General features: G+C 53.9%; 1 protein-coding gene across 1 annotated transcript in view; it reads right to left on the bottom strand.

Moving 5' to 3' along the window:
- The window catches only part of EFCC1 (EF-hand and coiled-coil domain containing 1), a 41199-nt gene extending 16805 nt beyond the window's left edge, over positions 1-24394 (bottom strand). The window contains exons 1-3 of the mRNA XM_032842850.1: positions 24357-24394; positions 20466-21249; positions 18702-18985 (exon numbers count right to left, since the gene is read on the bottom strand). Coding sequence (XP_032698741.1) covers positions 18702-18985; positions 20466-21249; positions 24357-24394 — 1106 coding nt within the window. The remainder of the gene's footprint in view (positions 1-18701; positions 18986-20465; positions 21250-24356) is intronic.
- Between the last annotated feature and the right edge of the window lie 1209 nt (positions 24395-25603).

The following is a 25603-nucleotide window of genomic DNA, read 5'->3' as shown; positions in this document are numbered from 1 at the left end:
TGTGTGGAGGCTCATATCCCAAGTGTCAGGAACCCTGTCCCCCTAGTCACTGAGACACTCCCTCCACACAAGTTCCCAGAATGTCGCTGGGGGAGACATACCCTGTGTAAGCTCTGTCCCTGATCCTCTGTTCTAGCCTCATGTCCAAATGGTTTTGGCAGCCTCCACCCAAACCTAGCTCTAGTCTGCCTTGTTGGGGGGACTGTGAGGTGCCCAACTGATGGATTTGGACTTGGGGCTGCCAGGTCAGCCACCGGGGCCGTGCCCAGGCCCTGGAGAAATACCCAGGATCTGCACCTGCCAGGACCCACTGGCATTCTCGCCCCTTCCCCATGTGGCCTCTGGACTCTCCCAGAGCCATGCAGGATTGGGGATGGGCTTGTACCTGTTCACTCCTGGGCCAACCTCTCAATCAAGGGGTGCCCTCATCAAGTCCCTTTCCCAAGTCACTGAGACTCGGCCTCCCCATCTTTCGAATGGGGACATTGCCCCCACTCATGGACGAGAGGTGGGGCTAAGTGAGGCAACCACGTGCCTGGGACACAGTAGACACACTATTCTTGTTGTTCCCATCCTCTGTTCCCAAATGCCTCCTCCTGTAATCATTTTGTTTTCCGAAAACCTCGAATAAATGCTTGAGTGCAGGGATAGGCCCACAGTTTCTTTTTCTTTTCTTTTCTTTTTTTTTTAAGATTTTATTTATTTATTTGACAGACAGAGAGATTACAAGTAGGCAGAGAGGCAGGCAGAGAGGGGGAGAAGCAGCCTCCCTGCTGAGCAGAGAGCCCGATGCGGGGCTCGATCCCAGGACCCTGAGATCATGACCTGAGCCAAAGGCAGAGGCTTAACCCACTGAGCTACCCAGGCGCCCCAGGCCCACAGTTTCTTAATCTGATCTGTTCTGTTGAATATGGCAGCCGCTAGTCACCCTGGGCTACTGAAGTTTAAATTAATTATGGGGAAATAAAACCAAAGATTCAGTTCCTCAGCCATGCTAGCCACATGGGAAGTACTCAGTAACCACATGGGGCTTACAGCTACCATATTGGACAGTGCCCGAGGTAGGCCATTTCCATCATCACAGCAAGTTCTGCTGGACAGCACTGAGATCATGTTAAAAGGTAAAAGGGGAAGTTGTAGTTCAGAGTCATTTTGTCTGGAACTGTAATGGTCACTTGTAAGCCCCCTATTCAATTCACTATTATGTTCATGCAGTGACAAATCTGCTGAAGTTGTAATTATCTGAACCTAGAACTTGACTCTGCTGTAGCGTAAACACAAAATATATCACGAGTGAGATTCCTGCCATAATCCCAGCACATCCCTCTCCACATGGAGAAAACCCAGCCTGGGTCCCTGTCTATACCACCCGAAGGGGTGGGGGCCTCGATAGAGACCAAAATTGAAGGGCAGAATTGAAGTAGAACATAAAGCAGGATGAATGACCTTGAAACCTAGGTGTGGGGGACAGCTCACATCAAAACTCAAAAGCAAAATCACAAGACCCAAAGCATTTGGTGAACCGCATTACATCAGAGAAGACATGGGAGCCTGCTGGTGTCCCTTGGCCACATTTTCTCTAAGCCCCCCGCAACCCAGGAATTCCTCCCCGGGGTATATTTTCTGGGGGGGAAGTTTCCATGGCCGTCTGCAAGGGGGCGTGGTGGAGTGTCACCTGCAGATGTGGGAGCTCGAGGCAGCTCTGGGATTGGGTGTCCGCCTCTGGGACTGGGTGGGAGACTCGCCATGGGAGACTTGCCAGGAGGAGAAGCAGAGGACAGACGTGCGCATACCCAGTGCCCCCGAAACACATGGCACTGAGCTAAGAATGCAAGAGACAGAGTGAGGCCTAGAATGCAGTGCCAACATGGACACAGGACATAGACACGAAACCACACATTTTGCAAGGACACGACAACAAGAAAAAACACGGAACAATACGAGAATGGTCGTCTATAGGACAGATAGGGAAGGGGCAAGAAAAGGGGGAAAAAAATCCATTCCTACCCCTGCTCCAACCCAAGTCTCCCATTCAGAATACACAAGTTCCCAAGTGTCAGAATAAATGTTCACCAAATGTTCAACCAGCATAGAAGTTGGAGGACATTATCATTTCACGCAGGGGCTGGCTAATGTTTCCCGGAGAGGGCCACGTAGCGAATATTTCGGGCCCGGCAGCCCATGTGGCCACTGTTGCAATGACTCAGGGCTGCCTTTCTGGTGCAGAAGCAGCTACAGATAATACAGAGAGGAATGATCATGACAGTGTTCCAGCAAAATTTTATTTACGGGTCCTGAAATTTGAAGTTCATGAAATTCTTCTGTGTCAGGAATATTGTTCCTTTTTGGAGTTTTCCCAACCACTTTAAAAGGTTAAAATCAAGAGTTTGCACCAGATGCAAAAACAGGCCCGGGGCTAGATTTAGCCCATGGGCCATAATTCGCAAACCCCTGATTTTTTTTTTAAGATCTTATTTATTTATTTGACAGACAGAGATCACAAGTAGGCAGAGAGGCAGGCAGAGAGAGAAGGGGAAGCAGGCTCCCTGCTGAGCCCAATGCAGGGCTTGATCCCAGGACTCTGAGACCATGACCTGAGCCAAAGGCAGAGGCTTAACCCATTGAGCCACCCAGGAGCCCCTATGAACCCTGATTTAACTGATGGCTTTTGTCCCCAGTGCATAGACTCCCGTCGGAAAACAGGTTTAATCAGTGTGGCAGACTGAGGTCTCACCTTTGTTCCTAAGGCCAGCCAGCCAGTACCTTCTGGATTTGCTAAGAGCCCAGAGTGAGGATACGGAGCAAAGCAACTATCTGGAAGGGGCCACAGAGCCACGCTGAGGGGAGCACAGTATGTCTGTCCGTCTGGGTCAGTAGGAGGGAGAGATGTTGTAGCTGACAGGCGAAGGGGGTGGGCGGCTGACAGTCTGTGGGATGCGCATTCACACGCAGGTGCAGGCTCACTTGAGCTCACAGGTGGCGTCTGATGAAATGGGACCTGAGCTCCAAGATTGGCTGGGTCTGCCCTGCCTTGCTTTTGGCCCGAGTCTGGCCCTCCAACCTGCACATTGACTGTATTGACCCCTGACACCCTCCCAAAGAATTCTCTTCCTGCTTCAGTGAGCCCGTGTCATGTCCTGTTGTTTGTGACATGGACCCCTGGCTGGTATGGCCTTGAGCAACTCATGTTCACTTTTCTAAGCTTCACCTTTCTTTCCAAAGAAATGTCTTGATGTGGTGTGCACCATGGTTACTGCAGGGTGGGCAGAATTTCTAGGAATGACTCAAGCTTCCACACCCTAATCCCTGCAGTCTGTGAACGTGGGGAGGTGTCATTCTCGTGATGGTGTTACGTTACGTGGTACAGCTGATCTCAAGGGGGTTATTGTTCCCATCTAGTCACACGAGTCCCTTTAAAAACAGAGCTCTAGGGGTGCCTGGGTGGCTCAGTCGTTTAAACGTCTGCCTTCGGCTCAGATCATGATCCCAGGGTCCTGGGATTGAGCCCCGTGTTGGACTCTCTGTTCAATGGGGAGCCCACTTCTCCCTCTTCTTCTGCCCCTCCCCCTGGTTGCACTCTCACTCTCTCAAATAAATAAAAAATCTTTAAAAAAAGATTTAAAAAAAGAAAACAAAAAGAGAGAGCTCTCTTGGTTGGCACAAGAAAGGTCAGGGAGAGCTGAAGCATGAGAAGGACTGGGGTCCTTGTTAGCTGGGAGGTGAGTGAGGTCACATGAAGTGGAGTGTGGAGTGTGACCCCAGGGCTGACAGCCAGCAAGGAAATGGGGATCTCAGTCCTACAACTGAAAGGAACCCAATTCTGCCTACACCTGGCCAACGACACTTTGATTTCAGCCTCCGGAGAGCCTAGGGAGAACGAAGCCAAGCCTGCCTGGACTTCTGGCCTACACCACGTGAGATCGTAAGTGGGTGTTATTTTAAGCCACTAAGTTTGTGGTAATTTGTTATAGTTGCATAGAAACCAAACACAGTTGCACAAACAGACACACCCATCTGCCTTGATGGCACACACAGCCTCAATTACTCTTTCAGGCACAGAGTGGCCACGTGCTTCTAGAGAAGAGATCTGATTGGTCTGTGCTGATCATGATGATTCCTTCCCTTTACCAAGGATTGGTTTAGGGATAGGCATGTGATGTGCCTCTGGCCAATGAGAGGGGAGGGGGAAGTCTTCCTGGACGATCTCTGGGAAAAGGGAAGTCCAAGGAGGAAGTTACGTTTCTGTCTGTGGATGTGGCAGATACCTGAGGCCATGGCAGCCAGATTGTGACCATGAGGGGCATTTGCTGACAGGTGAAGATGACAAACTGAGGATGACAGTGTGGGAAGATGAAGAACTCTGTCCTGGCCCGGGGCACCTGGGTGGCTCAGTTGGTTAAGCACCCAACTCTTGATTTCGGCTAGGTCATGATCTCAGGGTTGTGAGATGGAGCCCTGCACCAGGCTCAGCAGAGAATCTGCTTGAGATTTTCTCCCCATCCCTCTCCCTCTGCCGCTCTCCTCCTCCCACACCGTGCTCTCTTCCTCTCTAAAATAAATAAGCTAAAATCAAAAAGGAAAAAAAAAAAAAAAACCCTGTAAGCATCTTTGCAGACATCAGGTTGCAAAGAAACTGCTTTCCCCTGGGCTTCTCATTCACGATCCTCAGTGTCCTTAAGATTTAAACTGTTCGGAATGGGATTTTCTCTTTACTCTCTCTCTCTCATTTTTTTTTTTTAAGATTTTATTTATTTATTTGACAGACAGAGATCACAAGTACGCAGAGAGGCAGGCAGAGAGAGAGAGGGAAGCAGGCTGTCCGCGGAGCAGAGAGCCTGATGTGGGGCTCGATCCCAGGACCCTGAGATCATGACCTGAGCCGAAGGCAGCGGCTTAACCCACTGAGCCACCCAGGCGCCCCTCTCTCTCTCATTTTTTAAGATTCTACTTATTTATTTGAAAGAGAGAAGGCACAAACAGTGGGGAGAGACGGAGAGAGAAACTGGCTTCCCACTAAACAGAGAGCCCACTGAGGGGCTCGATCCCAGGACCCTGGGATCATGATCTGAGCCAAAGGCAGACAGTGAACTGACTGAGCCACCAAGGCGCCCCCGGAGTTGGGTTTTCTGTTTCCTGCAGCCCAAAGCATTGTTACTGAAAATGGCTCACAGCGCTGCTTGGGGGTTAAATGAGATTGTTTACGGGAAGTCCTTAGCACGGTGTCTCGTGCCCAGCAGGAGCTCAGAAATGCTGGCCTGTGTTCTTGGGGCTGCTTCCCTCAGCCTCAGCCCTGGGGTGAGTCCGTGTCCAGATGCAGAAGCGGGGCCAGTGGGGAATACTGATCTGTGTCTATGTGTTTAGCTATAGTGCTGTCTCAAGGGCCTTATCACAGGGAAGTAGCTTCTGTGATGACAGGGCTGGCTCGACCAGTGTGCCATCCATAGGAGGGGGAGGTCACAGGCAGGCTGGTCACAGGCGGAACCCCTTCTCTTTTGCAGGGGAGTCCACCGTCTTGCTTTAAAGGCCTTTCAAATGATGAAATCGGGTCCACCCAGATTATCCAGGATACTCTCGCTTACTGCGAGTCAGCTGATGATGGGCTTAAATAACATTGGCAAAATGCCTTCACAGCAAGTGTAGATTCCTGTTTGGACAACTTGGGGCTGTCACCAAGGGATACCTCAAGGTGACCCAACAGAAGACCATCACCACTTGACCCCCCCCCAACAGACTGCCCCCTAACACAGCCCATGTCCCCCACCCCCACCCCCCACCCCGGCTCAGCTTTATAGAATGGATGGAAAGTGTCACTTGTGTTTGCTTCTCTTTCTGCTTTCAGCCATCCAAGCCACTCACGTGTTCTGTGAGCTCTGGGAAGCCGCAGGGTTGACAGGACACCCAGAGCCCGGGCAGGGCCTGCTGAGGGGGCCGGGGCGGGGGGGCAGCTGCCAGGCAGGGGGCCAGGCAGTGAAGCCCGCCCCGGAGGCCTGGGGTCTTGCGCACTGGGCTTCCTTGACTGCCTGGCGTTTCCTGAGCGAAGCCTCCCTCGCAGGAGCAGGAAATGGAGACTAGCATGTGAAAACAAGAGAACAACAGTAGGAAGAAGAGCTTGAGAGGGGGGCTATGAAGGGTGAGCTGAAAATAAATCGTGAAGAAGGGAGCCTTCAGGCCTGGGAAGCGCTTCTCCATGGCCCCTCATCTCTGGCTCCCACTAGCCTCTACTGGGGTGGGTGGCAGGTGCAAGGGGACCCATCGGCTCGATGCTGCCTCTGGGGAGTCCCCAGAGGCGTCTGCCAGGCTGGCTGCTCGTTCCATCCTGTGATTCATCGGACAGACGCATTACTGAGCCTGCTGCTGCCCTGGGTGTGAGAGATCCTGCCCTCAGCCACAGAACAGCCCTGACCTCGTGGAATTTACCTTCCCCTGGGAGACGCAGATATGAATGATATCATCACAAAAGTACATTAAGGACAGAAAAGGCCAGGGGCTGTGAGTGACAGCAGAGGCATGGACTGGATGGAGCCAGGGCCTCTGAAAAAGCAAGCCCTGGCGAAGGAGACTGGCAGCGTGGACATGGGCTAGGTGGGGCAGGCCTGACAGCAGGCAGGAACTGAATGCCAAAGGAGCAGAGTAGAAGACGCTGGGGCTGGATCCATGGACAGTGGCCAGTTCATGCAGGGCTACGACGGTAATTGTGAGGAGGCCAATGTTTATTCTAAGGACAACAGGAAGCGACGGGGTTAGATGTGGGTTTAGAAAAGCTACTTCCCACCCCCAGCCACTTCGTGGCCAGTGGACTGGCGGGGAGCTAGGGAAAGCCATCACATCCGGGCTGGTGCTGGCCCAGCGGGTGGCGGGTGCAGCTGGCGGGGAGCAGGTGGGTTGGAGACATGGCAGGACTCAGAGGGGTGGGCTCTGAGATCCCAGCTCAGATGTTAGCTCCTCAAGGAAGCTTCCTGCCATGGACTGAATTCATACGGAGTCCTCCTCCCCGCCCCCTGGCCCCAGCACTTCAGAGAGTGACTGTGTTTGGAGACAGGGTATTTACAGAGGTGATCAAGTTCAAATGAGGTCACTGGGGAGGCCCTAATTCAATCTGACTCGTGTCTTTATAGGAAGAGGACCTTAGGACACAGACACGCCCAGCGGGAGGGCTACGCAAGGACACAGGGAGAGGACAGCCATCTGCACACCCAGGAGAGAGGCCGGGAACACATTCTCCTACAGAGCCCCCAGAAGGATCCAACCCTGCCGACCCTTGACTCCAGGACTTCCGGCCTCCAGAACCGTGAGACAATCCATGTCTGTTTAAGCCAGCCACCCCATGGTACTCGTCCTGCAGCCAAGTTCACTGATACACTTCCCTGAGGGCCACAGTCAAGCAGTCTCCCCCACCTCGCCCATTCCCCCTCATTCATCCTCTTTACTGTCTCCCCCAGTGAGGAAGTCCGTCCCATGAGGGCAGAGACTTTGTCTTGGTCATGGCGGCCAACCCAGCATCGGCACTCTCTGGGGATGTGACAAAATTTGGGTGAATCAAGAAAAGTCAGTAGTTATTTCTGACAGAAATTGTGAAGAGACTACGTGAAGAACCTCTGTCCCCTACTCTCACTGGGTCTCTCACCACTGTTGGCCCCAAGCTTCTCCAGCTCACCTCAGTCCTCTCAGAAGAGTCCCCACTGCCCCCCCATTCAGAGCACACCAGGGGAAACCCCGGATGTTTCTGATAGTCCACGCACTTGCCAGTCAGGAGGAAACCCTTGTCTTTCCTGGGCTTAGCCCTCTGCTGGGCTCAGTGGCAGCAGGGACAGAAAAGAAGGGCGCTGAGTACCATCACTGCCTGCAAGAAGCTTCCAGTCTAGGGAGAATCCACCTTATACCATGTGACCCAGACCTGGTCGATCATAGAAATTGGTCCAGAGTATTTACACAACCCCCCTTGGACCAATCTGCACATTCATGTCCCTGGTGTCAGTGCTTGGTTCAAGGATGGTCATAATCATGTCAGGATAATCAAAGCTAATCTAAGGATTTTGTTGGAACTACTAGAAAGGAAAAGCTCTTTCTCTTGGGGATGATTGGGAGGATGGGAGCTCATCCTGTGTTGGCAGCTGTCTGCTCCCATGTAGGAAGAATGTCTGAATGTGGAGCCAACTAGAGGAAAGCAGAGATAAGAGATAGATCCCATGTGTCATTGTTTGGGCTCCTAGATGCAGCCATGCCTGAAGCCATACTCTCAAACTTATGAGTAGATAATGCCCCCCTACCTTTCAAGATTTATTTAGTTATTTTGAGAGAGAGGTGGAAGAGAGAGAGGGAGAGAGAATCTACAGCAGACTCCCCACTGAGTGCAGAGCCTGACACAGAGCTCCATCTCAGGATCCTGAGATCATGGCCTGAGCTGAAACCAAGAGTCATACCCTCAACTAACTGAGCCATCCAGATGCCCCAATGCCCCCTGACTCTAAAATTTAAGCAGTTTGGCTTTATTTTCAGCCATTAGCAACAAGTCTCCAATATAATACAGTGGTCCCTCTACCTCGAAAAAAGCGTACATTTATTTCTCACCGTTTCCTCTACACAAGGGCACCATGATTATTTATACCCCAGGTCATCCCATCAGAACATCCCAGAGACCATGGTGCTGCTCCCTCATGTGCTCCAGAGTTTCTCTGGCTTGCGCCTCCAGCAGAAGCTATCTCTAGCCCCCAAAACTCGAGCCCAAGCAATGGCAGGATCCTGGTTCCGGAGCAACGAGGCACAGGAGGCCTCCTCACAGACACGGGCCTCTTCTTCCAATGTTGCCTCATGGGTAGGCAGCACATTCTTATGTGGATGGGACCACCCTAGAGGAGGGGAGCCATCCACATGTACCAGGACCTCTGACTTTCTAGAACATCATGATACAACGTTACACAACAGACTCCCAAAAAACTTTCAACATCTGGCTCTGAGGCCCAAACGTCCGCTCTCGTTTGCCCTGTGCTGGGTGCCATGTTACAGCCTTTATATTTCTTTGGAATTTTGCTTCCAGAAAGGAAGTTCCCTGGCTGGACTTTTGCTGGTTTTGTCTGACCTGCATCCTTCTTCTGTCTCCTGGAAACAGCCCCCTTGTGGCCTTGCGGAGCGGCCCCCGCCCCATCTTCCCCAGACTGCAGGGTGGCGGGCACGTTTTGGCCCTGGTCCCACGGAGTATGCCAGCACCCTTGCCTCAGGCGCCCTAGCCCTGGGTCTGTCACCCAGGCTGGGTCAGCCGGCCCTCTTCCCTGGGACTTTATGCACAGGCACTGGAAAATAGTAGGTTGGGCCACCAAATTTGAAAAGCAGTGAATCTGGGGTCACTGCGGCCATGTTCCCTACCATGTGGAGCAGGAATGAGTAAAGCCAAGTGGGGACAGGCTGAGATACAGGACGCATGGAGTGTGCTGGTGGCACGGGGCTTTCAGTCTGCTCCAGAGTGTGGAGTGGATGCATGAATGCCCCCGCACAGATGAGAGGTCTCCAGCCGCGAGAGGGCCAACCCCTGACAGTGACATCTGTGAGTGCTAAGTACGTGCCAGGCACAATGTGAAGTGCTTTTTAGATCCCATTTAATTCTTGCCTCATGATGTAGGCCCTAAAATGAACCCCATTTTCCAGGTGAGGAAACTAAGGCACAAACAGGTTGAGTCAGAGTTTCCCAAGAAGTATCAAGGCACCAAAAGAAATAGAGAGCATTTCAAGGTAAGTAGAGAAGGCAGGTCATGGCCAAAGGCAGCCAGTCCAGCCCCTCAGGCCACCCTGGGTCCTGTGTGTGGCTGGCTCTGACTGAGGACCCTGGTCCACTTGGAACCCATCTGCAGGCCCCAGGACCCCACCTGGCTTGAACCTGGACAAGGTGGGACTTGAAAGCTGAGGATCTCAGAGCCCATCCCCTAATCTAACCCCAGAGACACAGGAACTGAAGCTTGTTCTGAACCCACCAAAGGAAGCAGCACAGACAGCCTCAGACTCTGGGACACTTGAGGGCTGTGCCCTCTCCTACCAGGTGGCCTTTGGCAGATCACTGTCCCTCTGTGGGCTCCAGCTTCCTATCTGAAGGCCACATCTGCTGCACACATTAGTTGGTACAGTCCAGATCCCTCCCACTGGTAGGGGCACAAAGCCCCAGACCCTGGGCTGTCAGCCAGAAGTGTGGGCTCAGCTCCTTCCTCAGAGAAATCCAGCTGGGGATATGCACTTGAATGAGGGTTGACCTCTCTGGGAGATACTATTAATCAATGAACGCCATGGTTCCTCTGCCCAGCTGTCTCCATTCTTGGGGCTGAGAAGGCCTGTCTCATTCTCTGGGTCCTTCTGGCCCTCTGTGACCCCGCTCTGGCCACGGTGTTCACGTAGACATCCACTAGTGGTTTCTGGGCAGGTTTTGCTTTTCTGGCCAGAAAAGAACAAGATGTCCTCTTTCTTTCTGCCTTCCTTAGGGTTGTGGAGCCACTCCCAGACTTCTAGGTGAGGTGTGGACAAGGAACCCCCAATATATTCAAACCACTGTTAGGTGAGTTCTCGGCAGTTTGTAGCTGAAAACATCCCTAATTGATAAATCCAGCACTAGGGACTTCCCAGCTGCCTGCAGCATGGCACCCTTCCACAGGTGTGGTGTGACTGCCCACGTGCAGTGCCGGGCCAGAGTATATGACCTGTGGACGATGTGGCAAGAGGCTTCAGGGAGGCGGTACGAAATTGTACCTGGAGGTTGAATTGAGATCTGGGTGGTGTGGCTTGCTAAGGACGGCTTTGCAAACTCTGGCTGCAGTTTCAGAGGAAGGTAGCTGGGGGATAAAAGGTCTGGTGACCCTCCCCTCCTCCCCCAACTCAAGGCTTCATGCGCTCTGGTGGGTCCCCGACCAGCCGGGAGAAACCAGTCACGGAATACTGTCCACCCACCTTGGGCCGTGCCTGGTGGTATCCTGAAATGGGCTCCTTTGAACTTGTCACCATAAACACAACCCGTGTAAGAACCATGAGGCAGGAGGCTCACCCTCTGACTTCTGAGGTCTGAGCTCTCAGTCTATTCCATGCTTTTCTAGCATGCCCACAATAATAATGGAGTGCAGGAGACTCTGTCTTGGAATAGAGAACAGCAGGCACGAGGCTCCCCCCAGCTCCTGGCAAGGCCTCCAGGTATGGGGCTGGTGGTCCATCCCTTATCAGGTGCTGGATGTCAGGCCTGTGTCCTCTCCCTCTGGACCCAGATATATCCTCGACACCTGCCTCCTTGCCTCTAGTCATCCCTCCTGCCTGATCTGTCCTCCCCATGCAGCCAGAGGGAAGCTCAATCTGTGAAATTCAAATCTGATTACTTTGCTTCTTGCATAAGCCCTTCTCTATCTCCCTCGTTGTCTGGGGTAAAGGCCTCATGTTCGGCCTGGTGCTCAGATTCTTTGCCACCTCCTGCATGCCTCCCAGCTTCTGCTCCTGCCACTTTCCACTTTGAACCCTTCACCACAGTACATCTCCCTCTTTCCAGGAGGCACCAGGGCCCTTCACATCTCCAAGCCTTTGTATTCACAGCAATCTGCCTTTGCAATGCCTGAGAAAACTCCTACTCATCCTTCAACACCCATCTTGGATGATGGCATTCCCCCAAGAGATGTCCTGACCCCTAGCCAGTCATTCATGCCTCCTCTGTGTTTGTCTACACTCTGCAGCTTTGTTAGCATCCTGTCTATAACCAGCTGAAACTGTCCATTGTTTGCTAGGGGTCTCCACAGATAGAAGGCTCTCTAGGGGCTGGACTCTGCCAATATTAACAATACCAGCCACCACCGCCTTTACTAATGATGGGGGGTACTGTGATGAGGGATCAATAATACTAATTTTCAATATTTATTAAGCATTCTCTCAGTGCTAGGTACTTTATACAGATTAGCATTCTGAATCTTTATGCGCCCTAGGAAGTGGATATTATTATTAGTAGTAACATTCTCGTCATCCCCATTTTACAGATGAGAAAACCGAGGCTCGTGAAATGAGAATAATTTGCTGCAGGCCGCACTCCCAGGGCTGCTGCCACTTCCAGCTCCTACACCCCACTGTGTCCCCATGTCTCACTGGATATCACCCCAAGACCCAGAGGAAGAGGACCTCATGCCTACTTGGTGGATGAGGAGGTTAGGGCTAATAGAGAGAAAGGGAAGGGCTCAAAGCCCCACAGGAAATATGTGGAAGAGCGAGGATTCAAAGCCCGGTCAGGCTGGGCCTCCTGAGCCCAGGCCCCCACCCGCCACGCCTGTCTGTGTAGGGTCTCAGGCCGGAGCGTGCAGCCAGTGCCTGACCCAAACTACCCCTTTGTGAGCCCCGGGTATTGTCGCCAAGAGAAAGGCCTCAGTTCCCACCAGCGGCCACCCACACACCTGCTTCCAAGACTAATGGAATCCACGACCAGACTCCTCCCAGCTCCAGATGGTGCCCCATGCCCCTGCTTGCCTCCCTCCCCTGACCTGCTGACTCGGCCCACCCCCTCCCCCCACCCAAGGTCAGGCTGGGCTGCTGCACTGGGGCAGAAGAAAGGAGGTGTGCCTCCAACGGCCTCATCTTCGTGTCCCCTCCATGGTGGTGGGCCAAATGAGCTATCCTACCCGCATGGCCCCCCACCCCCCTCCAACCAGGCCCTTTCATCTTTTCCTCCCAGACAATAAAGCCACAGAGGCCAGGCGGAGGCCCCTCCTCCCTGCTCCAGCTGAGCTGGGTTTTTCAGTCTCTTTTTCTGTGAGTTTGAGCCCAGGCCCAGCCCAGTGGTGGTGGCCTCAGGCTGCCTGTCCAGGTGTCCTGGAGGCCCGGCTGTCCCTCAGTGCAGAGATGGGACAGGCAGATGGCCGACTCCCCGGGGCATCCAGAGAAGGTGGAGACGCCCACAAAACCCCAGTCGCCCCAGTCAAGGGCAGCTCCTCCAGGACCACCACTCCCCTTGAAGCAGGGTCTGTCTGCCAGACCACTCGCTCAGGGCTCACCTTGTGCTGGGGTCCCGTATGCCCACCCCCCCCTCACCAAGATGTGTGTGAGGTCAGTGTCCAGCTGCAGGCTCATGCCTCCATTCATTCGCCACCTTACTGTGAGCCTGGGGCTGGGTGCTGGCCCAGAGAAATGCCAACACGGGCTACTTTGGGGAGGACACAGGCCCCTGTAGCCAGCCCAAAGCATTCAGCACCCTGGGAAAGCCAACTTTGAGATAAGCCTGTTCTGTGTCTTACCAGACGTCCTCCTGGGGCCTCCACCATCTGGAGAGTCTCCAGTGGCCCCAGGTGGCCTGTTTTTTGAGACAAGAGAAGGGAGTCAGGCCACAGGCTCCAGATAGAGGCCTGTGTTGTTTAACATGTATGGGCTAGGCTCCTCCTTGATTCTCCTGGGAGCTCAGTCCCAGAGTTCAATGGGGCTGGCTGTGGCTCCAGGAGTGGGTATGTGACTAAGGTTTGGCCAATCAGAATGTCAAATTGTCTTGGCCGCCCCGATGCATTCAGGGAATGAACCTGTTTCCAAGTTGTTCAATAATTTCCAGTTACAGGCATTCAGTGGGACAGCTCAGATGAGAAATGATCTTTCTACTGGACTCAGAGCTTTGAACAGATAAGCGCCCCAAAGGCTACCAGGCTACCAGGGGGAAGAACTTCCCTGAGAGCAAAGCAGAGCTTCTATATTCTGGTAACATTATTTGAGTACCTGGATCCAGCCATGCCTGAAGCTGGATGGCTACCCTTTCCTTTTTAACCACCTTCTTTTTTAACCCAAGTCAGGTAGAGGCAGGCGTTCAGGCACTTATCTAAGAGAGATGGCTAATAAGGAGAAAGAGAAAACAGAGAAGAGAAAGGTGGAGAGTGGCTGGGTATGGTTTGGGAGAAGTAACAGTGAAACACCCCTGTTAGATGTGGGGTCAAATGACATCTTATGAATCGTGATGTCAACTATTCATATAAAACTATCATTGTAATGTAATCTGTACCCCCCCCCAAATCATCAGTAAGGTCCCCTGTGCTCAAAAACGTGTTGGGAGGAGAGATTTTGTGGGATTAGAAGAAGAGACTGAATCCAGCTGTGGGAGGTGGGAGCCCAGAGGTTGATGATGCTGTGATGGAACAGGTGATCCTTGCTGGCCGACTGGACTGGGTCAGGTGAGCCCCTGGGTTTTTGCCTGGTTCCAAGAGGCCTGAAGAGCGCTTTATTCCTGGAATACTTCTATATGATCTGGGACTCCCACAGCTGGGGCCCTCTGCACCCAGCACATTTGTGTCCTAACATGCGTGTTCATGACCTGCTTCCCTCAGGTCCCAGAAGAGCCTCTGAGGGCAATGGGCACATCTGTGCCATTCCTGGTCACCCGAGGTATCCATTTTCTCCATGGAAGCTGCATACGAAACGTGGAACTAAGAAGTATCCCTATTGCTTAAATATTTACTGTCCATTCTCTTATGTTCCTGGCCGGGATGGTGCATCGAGGTGCTCGGGAAGGTTCCCTTTCCATGTACAAATACACAGAAGTACTGGACAAAATATAACCTTTTAAAAGAATACAGAGCCAAGGGGCACCTGGGTGGCTCAGTCGGTTGAACGTCTGCCTTTGGCTTAGGTCATGATCCCAGGGGCTCTGGGATCCAGCCCCGTGTTGGGCTCCCTGTTGGGGGGGGAGCCTGCTTCTCCCTCTCCTGTTATTTGTACTCTGTCCTCTCATTCTCTCTCTCTCTCAAATAAATAAATAAATAAATAAACCTTTAAAAAAAAAAGAAGTCAGAGCCAAGGTCAAGAACAAGGAGGAAAGACCTCCAGCTTGCGTGGAATGCAGGAGATAGACCTGAAATGCCCAGAGAGGGGTCAAGACTGGGGTTCTAATGCCCAATGAGGATAGGTACTAAAGACCTCACCTGGTGAGTTCATACAAGGAGGCTCCAGCATGAAGCTGGGGGCCCCCCAGGGGCTGTCTCATCCAGAAACAGAGGTGAGAGAAACCCTACTTACTGGCCTTGGGATGGTACGGAGCTGGTACGGAGCTCAATTTCTCCCGATGTAGTTATGAAACTTGAAGCCAAGAAATGAAATTAGAAACTGTCCTAGAATCAGGCCCTGGTGGGAAGCTCTGGACGGAATTCCACAACCTGGGTGATGGGTGGATTCTCCAGGATCATGGCTTCTGCCAAAGAGGGAGGGGCTCGCTGTGGACGATCACAATAGCACACGGAGAACTTGTCATGATCACAGAAAGCAGAGATGAAACACCAGGGAGAGCTCAGATGCCACAGCAATCCCAAAGAGACTGGAAAAGAAGAATGTTTAAACGGGAAAGAGATGAAGGACGGGAGAGAAACCACAACACGAGGACTGGGAGGGACGGAAAAGAATGTCCGGTTTTGAAAAAGAAGTACATGGAAGTCCAGGAAATGAGCAAGGGAGTCTTTGAGATATTATGTAAAGGTGATGGCAGAGAAGGGGAAAGGACGTTTTTTCGGAGTTGGGAGACTCCCCAGGGTGCCGAAACAGTGAAGTGTTGATTAGGAGACCACCCCCAGGGCTCTGTTCCCTCATTTGAAAAAAGGTGGCATAATACCAGCCTCCAAGTGTTATGAGAAGATCAGAGCAGGTCAGTTTCTGTGACATGGCTGGAAAAGTGTGTCGGGTCATTCATTCTAACCAAATGGTTTCAAGCTGTCATTCCCGGGAGGGATTTTAGTCCTTGCATGGTTTTCCCCCCAAAGATACATCTGCAGAACACCTGGAGGCATTTGAGAGTGACGTCACTTAAGAGGGCATGCTGGGGCTCTAGTCTTTGGGGTGTGGTGCGTCTTCCAACCCCCAGCTCCTCTAGACTGCAGGTCCAATAGGTCAGGCCACAGAGGGAGGGCTTTCAGCTTAACAAACAGGGGCATCTGAGTTGCAGCCCCTCTGCAGGCTGTGAAAGGTCCTGCAGGTGTTTTAAGGGGAGGGCTGGAGTGAGGGAGTCGGGGAGGACTTGTGCGCTGTTGCCATGCTGGCCTGGGGTATATGGCTTTGGGCTCTTTGGGCTGAGGTCTGGATTCTGGCTTGTCACTTGCTGTGCCACACCAGCAAGTTGCTTCCTCTCTGGCCTTGGCTTTCTCGTCTGTGAAGTGCAGATCATGACACCTTTCTCTTAGGCCAGTTGAGGGGCTCCTTTGAGCGAATGTGGGGAAAGGGTCTGGCATCATGCCTGGTACACAGGTGATGCCCAGTGCATGTCCTTGGCTGTTCTGTGCCCTCCCCATCCTCTCTTCAAAGAAGGAGAGCTTTGGGGCAAGTTAACCCACAAACTCTGCCCACAGAAAGCGGGCAGAGGAGGTCTGCCTCCTGCCGGCATGTTTGTACAGGGGCAGGGAAACAAGGACAAAGCCATCTCACTGTGGCCTGTGGCCTTCATTCGATGTCACTCAATCTCTGGCCCCCAGTTTTCTCATACACTGGGCCTCTCCTTGGGGCCGCTGAGGTATTTTCCTCACCAAGAGAACCTAGTTGTGTTTGGGGCATCACTATGGTCAGATTTTCCTGCAGACAGGAGTAGCCACGTGACACAGTTCTGGCCCAAGATGGAGGTCCGAGTTCTGATGGGGTAGGGGTATCTCTCCCTGAACACAAAGGCAAAGCTCACTTGAAGAAAATCCTCCCCACCCTCAATCTTGCCCGTCCTTCTTGCGCCTGAACAGCAGACATGAGGCCTGGGGGTGTGACAGCCATCTTGTAACTGTGCGTCAAGAACAACAAAATGGTAAGGTGGAAAGAAAGAAAGACACAGGCTGTAGGGGCAGGCCGAACTTACTTTTCCACTTTCTGGCTGGGGGGCCTTGAGTAGATTAGTTCACTTCTCAGAGTCTCACCTCCCACCATCTGTAAAATGGGGATAACACCTCTACCTTGCACAATTCTTGTGAGGATTCAATGGCGCCATGGAGACAAATCCACCTTTTCTACCAGGAAGTGCTATCTGGATGTTCACAGTGGCTCTTACGTCAGGCTGTAGAGGACAGTTACTTTAGGGTATCACAAAGAAGAGACCCTTTATTTCTTCTCTTGGAGAAAGTTCCAAGGCTGGACATGGGGCCCCAAGCCAGCCAGCCCTGCTCTTGAGCTGATCAGCTATGCAAACAGGAAGTGACTATCCAAACATTTGGAGCTGCAGGAGGCTGACCCAGGGTGGGCCTCTTCATGGAGGCCTCTCTCCACATTGTGGCTTCTCATCTCCCAGCTGTGAGCCCCTCCGAATTCAAGAAGGAGGCCCTCCTCTAAGAGGCTAGGTTCAAAGCCTCCCCTTCTGGTTGCCCTGCCCACCAGCCTGGGCCAGACCCCCTTCCTTTCCAGCTGGAGGCTGGAGGCGGACCATAGCCCCCTCAGTGGACTCCCCACTGTCTCTGGCTCTTCCCCCTCCTCCCACCTCTTCGTCACAACTGTAGCCAGGATGATTTAAAAAAAAAAAAATGCAGATCAGTCACTATCACCCTCTTGCTGAAAACTTCCATGCTCTCTTTGAGGGAAAGATTAAAGTCCCTCACACAAGCTTCCAGGCCCTGGAAGGCCTGGCCTCTGCCTGCCTCTCCAGTTTTCCTCCTCCAGACAGTCTGGCCTTTGAGTTTCTGGAACGTGCCATGGTCCCTCCTGACTCAGGGCTTTGCTCGTAATGCTCCCATTTTCTAGAATACTCTCCCCTTCTCCCCTCCTCCTCTCCCAGGCCCATCTTGGCACATAACATCCTATCCTCGGCTCTCAGCACAAGTGTCACCTCAGGTTCTGGCTGAACCTGCAGCAAGCATGGTGAAGGTCCTGCTCTGCCCCCAGTTCATGCGGCCTGCCACCATTCGCCCAGTCATATGCTGATCTCACACGCTCTGTAGTAGCCCCTCAGAGCAGGGACTTCGGGTTGCCTTGTTCCCAGTCACCTCCCTGCCACCCGGCACAGCCTCTGCACACAGCCGGTGCCTAGTTAACATGGATATTAGGCAAGCAGGTGTGCCTTCTGGTTCAAAATGGAGAGGGAGCTGTTTACTGAGCATCTACTGTGTGCCAGGCAGGACGCTGCTGCCTCTTCACAGTCACCCTGGCCAGCAGGGACTCCAATCTGTGTTCTGCCAGAGGGGGAAACAGAAGCTCCAAGAGGGGGCAGTGACTTGCCCAAGGTCACACATCTGGCAGAGGCCCCTAGGATTTGAGACTTGGTCCCACGCCCAGCTTCCTGCCTGTGTGGCTAGCACCAGGGATCATTGTACATCTGCTTCCTCATCTGTAGAATAGGGATGAGGTGGGACCCACCTCAAAGGGCTGTTATGAGGCTTAGCCCAGAGCCGGGCACACAAATCAAGCGTTCAGCGACTGTGGGCTGTCATCATCATCATCATTATTATGTCGGTAAAAGAACAAATAAAAATAATAACCATATCCTCTTGGGACCCACGAATGGGCAAGTGGAAGGCCTTTGTGCGTGAGCGGGCACGTGAATGGCTGGGTGAGTGGAAAGCCAGTGAATGAGGGCATGAATGACCAAGGACGTGGAAGCACAGCGGAGGGAGCGGAGGGACTCACGGACAGACGTTGTGAACGAACAAAGGAACAGGAGATGCAGTGTGTGTGCGGGAAGGATGCACACCTGAGATCTGAGAGACCCGGAGCTGACTTGGGGCACCCGGGCCGTCCCTCCTCACCCCGTCACCACCACCCCCCCCCCGCCTCCCGCTCACCTGTAGCGCCGCAGCTCGCCCTCCAGCCTTCGCACCCAGCGCTGTAGGCCCGGCACCTGTCGCGCCAGCGCCTCCAGCTCGCGCACCCGGCCCAGGCTGCGCAACACCGCCTCCCGGGCCTCCTCCGCACGCCGCCGCACCTCGGCCTGGCCCTGGCGCAGCCGCCCCGCGCGGGCCTCGGCCACCGCCAGAGCGCCCCGCGCCTGCCGAAGCTCCTGCGCCGCCGCTTCGGGCCCGCCGCGCCCAGCCTCCTGCGCGCCCGCCTGGCTCTTCCAGAGGCCGACCTGCAGGGGACAGGGCCGCGGGGACTGCGGTGAGCACCCCGCGTCGGCCACCGGCCTCGACCTCGGCCACCGTTCCGGCGCCCCCCACCACCCACCCCGAGCACCCGCGGTGAGCCTTTATTGTGCGCACTGTCTACCGCTCCCTGGGTGGTCTGAATTCGTGTAATCCTCGCAACCACCCAAATGAGGCAGGAGCTCTAATAATCCCCTTTTTCCTGGGTGGGGGAAACTGAGTCACAAAGCCCAGTATTCTCATCTCTGCGCGGTACCATTAATTCCTGAACTTCACGCCTCTTCTCTGCCCATCTCCTGCCTTGGTAGCGTTCAACCTTCTGGGACTCCTCCGATCCCTGGAGTCGAGAAAGAATCTGAGCGTCTCAAACAGGTGTTTCTGGACCTCCCTGGTGTCTGGTCAACAGACTGTTCTTGAGGGTGGGGTTTTTGTCTATCTTGTTTACCGCTGTGTCCCTTACGCCTAAACCAGGTTTGGCACAGAGTAGGTGCTCTAGAAATGCCTGGAGAATGAATGATCCTGGACCATCTTACTCGGCACCACGGGAGTCATTTCCCACTCCCACCCTTCACTTCTCTTGTGCTCCCAGGCCCCCAGCCCTTGCCTGTCCATAGCTATGACTCCTGAAAGCAGCACCTCACCACCCCTCCGCGTGCGCAGCCTGCCCTCTGCCACTCAGGGCTGGTGACTGGGCAATGTGCAGAGTGGGGCTAATACAAGTCAACTCCTTCCTGATTTAGGGTCACTTGGGACAGAGGCTTTTCTTTTCCTCCTCCCACCCCTATGGCCCTTGGCACAAGGCTGCGCCCAGTGCTGAGCGCAGCACTGAAGTGTTTGTTGACTGAATCTCAATGCTCGGGCTGGATCCATAATCACTCAGTGCTTCCTTTTCAACATCCCAGAGGTCTGGCCCCCACAGGTGCTCGGTGACCAGCGACTGCCTGATGAAGAGTGACACCATTTTAGCACCTGCCTTGGCCATGAGGGAGGCCCATAAATATTTGCTGAACGACCCAGTGAGCTGCCGGTCTACCCCATTAGGCAAGAAGCTCCTTAAGGGTGGGGACAGGGCCCTTTTCACCCCTTATTTCCTAACCTACCCCCTTCACCACCTCCAGCCTGGCACCAGGGAGAGCTCAAGATGCCTATTGAATGACTGGATGTGTGAGACGGCCCAGGTTTCCCGGGAGAGTTCAGCTACTGGGTTAGAAGAGGCAAGACGAGATAGTGAGGGTGGGGAGATGGCGTGGGACGGTGATCCGGGTGGGACAGGGGTTTTGGAGGTGGGATGGGTGTGGCGACCCATTGACCGCAATGGGGTGGGATAAGGGGAAGTGAGCCGAAGTGGGGTGGGGCTGTCCTCCCCCCCTCTTCCACTTTCTGAGAGGGTCCCTGGCTGTTCAAACGACCCCCGCCCCCCCTCCAGTCACAACTGCCCCCCCGCCGCGTCCCTCCGCGGGCGTGCACCTGCAGCGCTAGGCAGCGCGCGTCACTGCTCTGCAGCGCGGCACGCAGGTCCTCCACCAGCTCGCGCAGGCTGCTGTTCTCCTCCTCCAACCGCGCCAGGCGCTCGCCGTCCCGGCCGCCGTCGGGGTCGCGGTCCGAGGCTGGCGTGCGGGGCGTGCGGCGGCGGCGGCGCGGACGGCGCAGGCGGATCTGCGTCTCGATATGTTCGCTGAGAGCACCGCGCGGCAGCCGGGGCCCCGCGCGGGTGCCGAAGTAGCCGCAGAGGCGCGCGTGGAACTGGCGGAAGGTGAGTTCGGGCGGCTCCGCGTGCAGCGCCAGGCGCGCCTCCTCTTCGACATCCGTGTCCCCGTCGGTGGCCACCCCAGCGGCCGCGACCCCGGCGGTCTCGTCCCCTGGGTTTTCGTCTCCCGCGGCCGCATCCCCGGAGGCCTCCCCGGCGGCGGCCCCCTCGGCGCGCAGCCCCAGCACCGCGCAGAGAGCGCGGAAGTCAGCGCGGGGCAGGCGGCCAGCGCCGCGGCAGTCCAGGTGGTGGAAGACCTCCTGCAGGTACTGGTCCAGGCCGGTGGCCAGCACCACGATCTCGTTCTCCACGCCGCGGTCCAGCCCATAGTGGTGAGCCAGGGCGCTCAGCAGCCACTGAGTGCGCCGCGCGGGTCGTCGGTACGGGTCCCCAGCCGCGCCCTCCATGCCGGCCTCCCGGCCCCGGCCGCTCGGCTCCGTCGCTGCGGCGCGTCGCTCCCCCAGTCCCTCCACCCCGCCACTTCCAGGGGGCGGCCCCAGAGCTCTTCAAAAGGAGGGGCTTAGCGGTCGCGGTCTGGTTGGAGCGGCGCGGAGGGCGGTGTCCAGCAGCTGCTGGCTTGGCGGGGCGTCTGTGTTTACTCGGCTTGGTTTGGAGGAGGCTGGGGCAGGGGACCTGATCCCTCTCTCTGTGTCGCTTCTCCGGGTGACCCCCGCTTTCTTCTCCCCTCGTCACTCCCGGGGCGTTCCTGGAGTTTCCTTTCCCCCTCCTACTCCCGGCTCTGTCGGCGTTCAGCTCCCGCACCGTCTGTCCCACCCGCCTTGCGCTGAGAGTTGGCCCTGGGACCCGCGCGAGGCGTGGGCGCAGGATAGGAAGTTCGGGAGGCCTGGGAGGGTAGCTGCCAGCTCCTGTTTTGTTGGGGGCGTGTCCCCCAAGCCCACGTGTCACTCCACTTTCTCCCGGGAAAGTCTTTCGAGGGTAGCCCCGCGAGCTGGCTCTAACCGCCCTCTCCCCGCGCAGGTGCGCAGAAGCCACTCTCCCTTTATGTTCAAGTACAGGGTTCCCAGATTCACGTGTCTCTCCACGGTAGATGGTGCCGAGGCTCACGCAGTAAACTAGAGCAGAGAGGGTTGGAGAAGTTAAGGGGACTGCTTTGGGGACATCCCGCTGGTAAGAAGTCGATCTGAGATGGACGCTCGTTCTCTAATCTCAGTGTGTGTTCGGTGGGGTGTTGGGGTGGGGGAGGCGGGGATAGAAAAGTGGTTTCCAGCCTTCATCTTTGTGCCTGTGGATGGTGAGTTGGCGGTGCAACCTGAGTTCCGTCTCTGAGCTGGGGTTATGCTAACAGGGCTGTTTGGCCAACGTTTTCTCTGGTGCCTTACAGCACATTTCTGGAAGGTGGAAGAAAAACCACCTTCTTAGGGGAGACCTAGGCTGTTTTTCCTTTCTCTTTCAAGAGCTGTCCTGCACCTGTTACCTGCACTGGGACGGGTTACCCAGCCACGCGGGAGCCAGAGGCAGGCTTTATTGAACCGTCTTTGGCTGTAAGAAGGGCAGAATCTGGCTTTCTGTATAACTCTAGGAATTTAAATGCTAAATCCTGGAATTTGAAAAGGCACTAAAATTCTGTCTCCTGGGCTGCAGTATCCCAGAATTGTCTTTTTATTTTTATTTATTTATTTATTTAGGCAAATCCCTCCTCATTCTTGTAGATTTTGCCCAAGGGAAGGGGTTAGATGCTTCTCCCCAGCCATTTTGGACATATATATATATATTTTTTTTTTTAATTATAAAAGCAATAGCATTTCGACAAAAAGTTTTACTTCAATTTCACTTCTTGGTTCCTGCCTTAGGAAAAGACACGTGCACAGGATGTTCACTGTATCATTGTTTATAGTATGGACAAACTAGAGACAACCTGGTACTCATCAGTGCATCAGCCAGGTGAATCACCGAAAAGGGATGAGTGAAATAAGCAAGTTGCAGCCTCTTCTGTACCACGTTATGACCTCGGTAACAATAACAACAAAACCACACCAAAGGGTATTAAATATTTTCCATAAGGACATGCGTATGTAATTGCATAATAAAAGATGGAAGCAGGGGCGCCTGAGTGTCTCGGTTGTTTAAGCTCCTGCCTTTGGCTCAGGTCATGATCTGGGGGTCCTGGGATGGAGCCCTTCCCCACCCCCACCCCCCCCACCCGCCTTGGGGCTCCTTGCTCAGTGGGGAGTCTGCTTCTCTCTCTGCCTCTGCCCCTCCCCTCCTCACGTTCTCTCTCTAAATAAATAAAACCTTTAAAAAAATTAAAAGAAAAAGAAAAAGATGGAGAGATTCAAAACTGACACAGCGGTTATTTCTGGAGATCAAGAATGCTTAGCTTTTGCTGTAATATTTCTCTTTTTGCCAAGGTGATTTCTTTCTTTCTTTGGGGGCGGACACACCTTATTTACCATTTACATACCATAAAATTCATCCACTGAAGGGTGTAAATCAATGCTTTTGGTACGTTTCTGAAGCCTAGAGCCATCACAATCTAACTTCATAAATTTCTCATCACTCATTTCCCAAAACCCTTGCACGGGTTAGCTCATTTTCTCCTTCACCTTTTCCCCAGCCTCCCGCGCTAGGCAACCACCACTCTCTGTTTCTATGGATTTGTCTATTCTGGACATTTTGTATAGATCGAATCATATAATATGTGACTGGCTCATTTCTGAAAACACTAACAGTAATGTTTTCAAGGTTCACCCACCCTGTAGCATATATCATTACATCCTTCCTTTTTATGGCAGAGCAATATTCCATTGTGCGGCTAGACCATGTTTTTGCTTCTCTGTTCATCAGCTGATGGACATTTGGGTTGTTCCCACCTTTTGGCTGTTCTACATAGCACTGCCGGGAACATTTGTGTGCATGTTTTTGCATGGACGTGTTTTCATTTGTCTTGCGTGTAGACCCAGGAGTGAGACCTTTGCTTGGAGGCTAGTTTTATGCTTTAATTTTTGAGGAACTGCCAAACTGTTTTTCATGATGGCTGCACCATTTACCTTCCCAGCAGCCGTGTTTTCATGTGTTTCCTGATGGGTTAAGTAACACAGATGTTGGACGCCTGGGTGGCTCAGTTGTTACGTGTCTGCCTTCCGCTTGCGTCATGATCCCGGAGTCCTGGGATGGAGCCCCATATTGGTCTCCCTGCTTGGCAGGAAGCCTGCTGCTCCCTCTTCCACTCCCCCCTGCTTGTGTTCCTGCTCTTGCTGTGTCTCTCTCTGTCAAATAAGTTTTTTTAAAAAATCTTAAAAAAAAAAAAGTAACACGGATGTTCTCAGTCCTCCATCTCACCTCACTGGGCCCCTAGCCTTCCTCAGCAAGTTCCTGCCATCTTCCATTCTTCTCTGTGTTTACACCCTGCACCCAGGCTGTCAGGCTGTCCCTCACTACACATCCTGAATCCCACTCCCCCGCCCCACTCCCCGGGGACCACCCTGAGCCAACCCCCCCAGTGTCTCTCACCTGTATTCTTGCAGCAGTCTCCGCCAAGAACTGCCTGTGGACTCCTACGGCCTGTTCTCCACAGCTGGAGGATCCCCTCCTCTCTGCTCAGGAACCCCTAATGCTTTCCCTCTCCCAGGGACTGAAGGCAAAGTGCTCACATAGCCCCCCCACCAGCCTCCCCCTCATCTCCTGCCATTGCCGCGCCCCCCTCCCACCTCCTCCTTGTTCTTCTAACTCACTTCAGGGGATTTGCAGCTGCCTCCCCCAGATGTTTACCTCCTCAGGCCATCTCCTCCTCAGTGAGGGCTTCGGTGACCCCAAAAGACTCTGTCTTCCTGTGCGTGCTGTCTGTCTCCCTGTGTCGAACTCGCAGTCAGCCATGACGGTAGCAGTCCTCGTCTGTTCCCCTGGACCGGTGTGTGGCACACTGAAAGGATTCAAGTAGTCTCCAGCTTCCTTCTCAGTGGCCTCCCTGGTTGCCCTTGGGAATGGTGGTGTGTGTAGCCTTCCACGTATTTTTCTTTGCCTACAGATGATACGTATATTTTTTATTTGAATTATTTAATATGCATATTTTTTCAAGGCAGCTGTTATGCCTTGGTCTGTGGCCTCACATGAGGTGTGAGCTTCCCAAGGCCAGGAACCTGGGGCCCCTCTGTCTCTGCAGGGGCCTGGCACAGCGTAGGCACTAATAATCTTTGTTCGCATGAACACACATTTGTTGGCGTAAACTCACTGCATCAAATGGGAAGATGGCCTCTAGTTGGCCTTGGTGGGACTGGGTGTCTTTGATCCAACGATGATGTTGGAATCAGGGAGACTCGAGAGGCTGGTAGTTGATTGGACTCCCAGCGGGACTGTAGAAGCTTCTAGGCCTGGAGCCCCATGGCCTGTGTACATTTAGGACAGGACTCTGGAACTTGGCTCTGGACCTCCCAGTTGTTTCTGTGCAGTTGAATCTGATTTGATTTCATGAGTGCTGAGAGCCCGCAACGCCACCAGACTGCGGCCCTCCCCCCACCCCCGACGGTGCTGCAGCTGGGGACTGCTTTCCGAGGCCAGGGAATCCTTTGAAAAGTAACGTTCCTGGGCCAGTCAACATTGAAAAGAAAGCCTTGAAATATCTTGCCCTGGAGCGTTGCCTGGGCCTCTGCTCCCCGCCACATCCCCCCCCCCCGGCTCAGCGGGGGGCCAGGGAAGTCAGGGTGGATAATGGGGCGCTGTCAGGCCTGTCTGTCTGCGGGGCAGTGTTACCAGGCGCCTCTGAAATCATTCCAGTCGGACCCACAAGGTTTTTGTTGAAGGCTGGAAGTGAGCAAACTTAGAGGTCTCCTGGGCTCTTTTGTCTGAGCTGGTGGGGGGTGTGTGGAGAGGGGGGTGTGGGGGGATGGGTGTGTGTCTGGTC

This window comes from Lontra canadensis, unplaced genomic scaffold (genome assembly GCF_010015895.1).
Source record: "Lontra canadensis isolate GAN:19392208 unplaced genomic scaffold, GSC_riverotter_1.0 scaffold133, whole genome shotgun sequence".
Classification (NCBI taxonomy): Eukaryota; Metazoa; Chordata; class Mammalia; order Carnivora; family Mustelidae; genus Lontra; species Lontra canadensis.
This window is presented reverse-complemented; position numbering and strand designations above follow the sequence as displayed.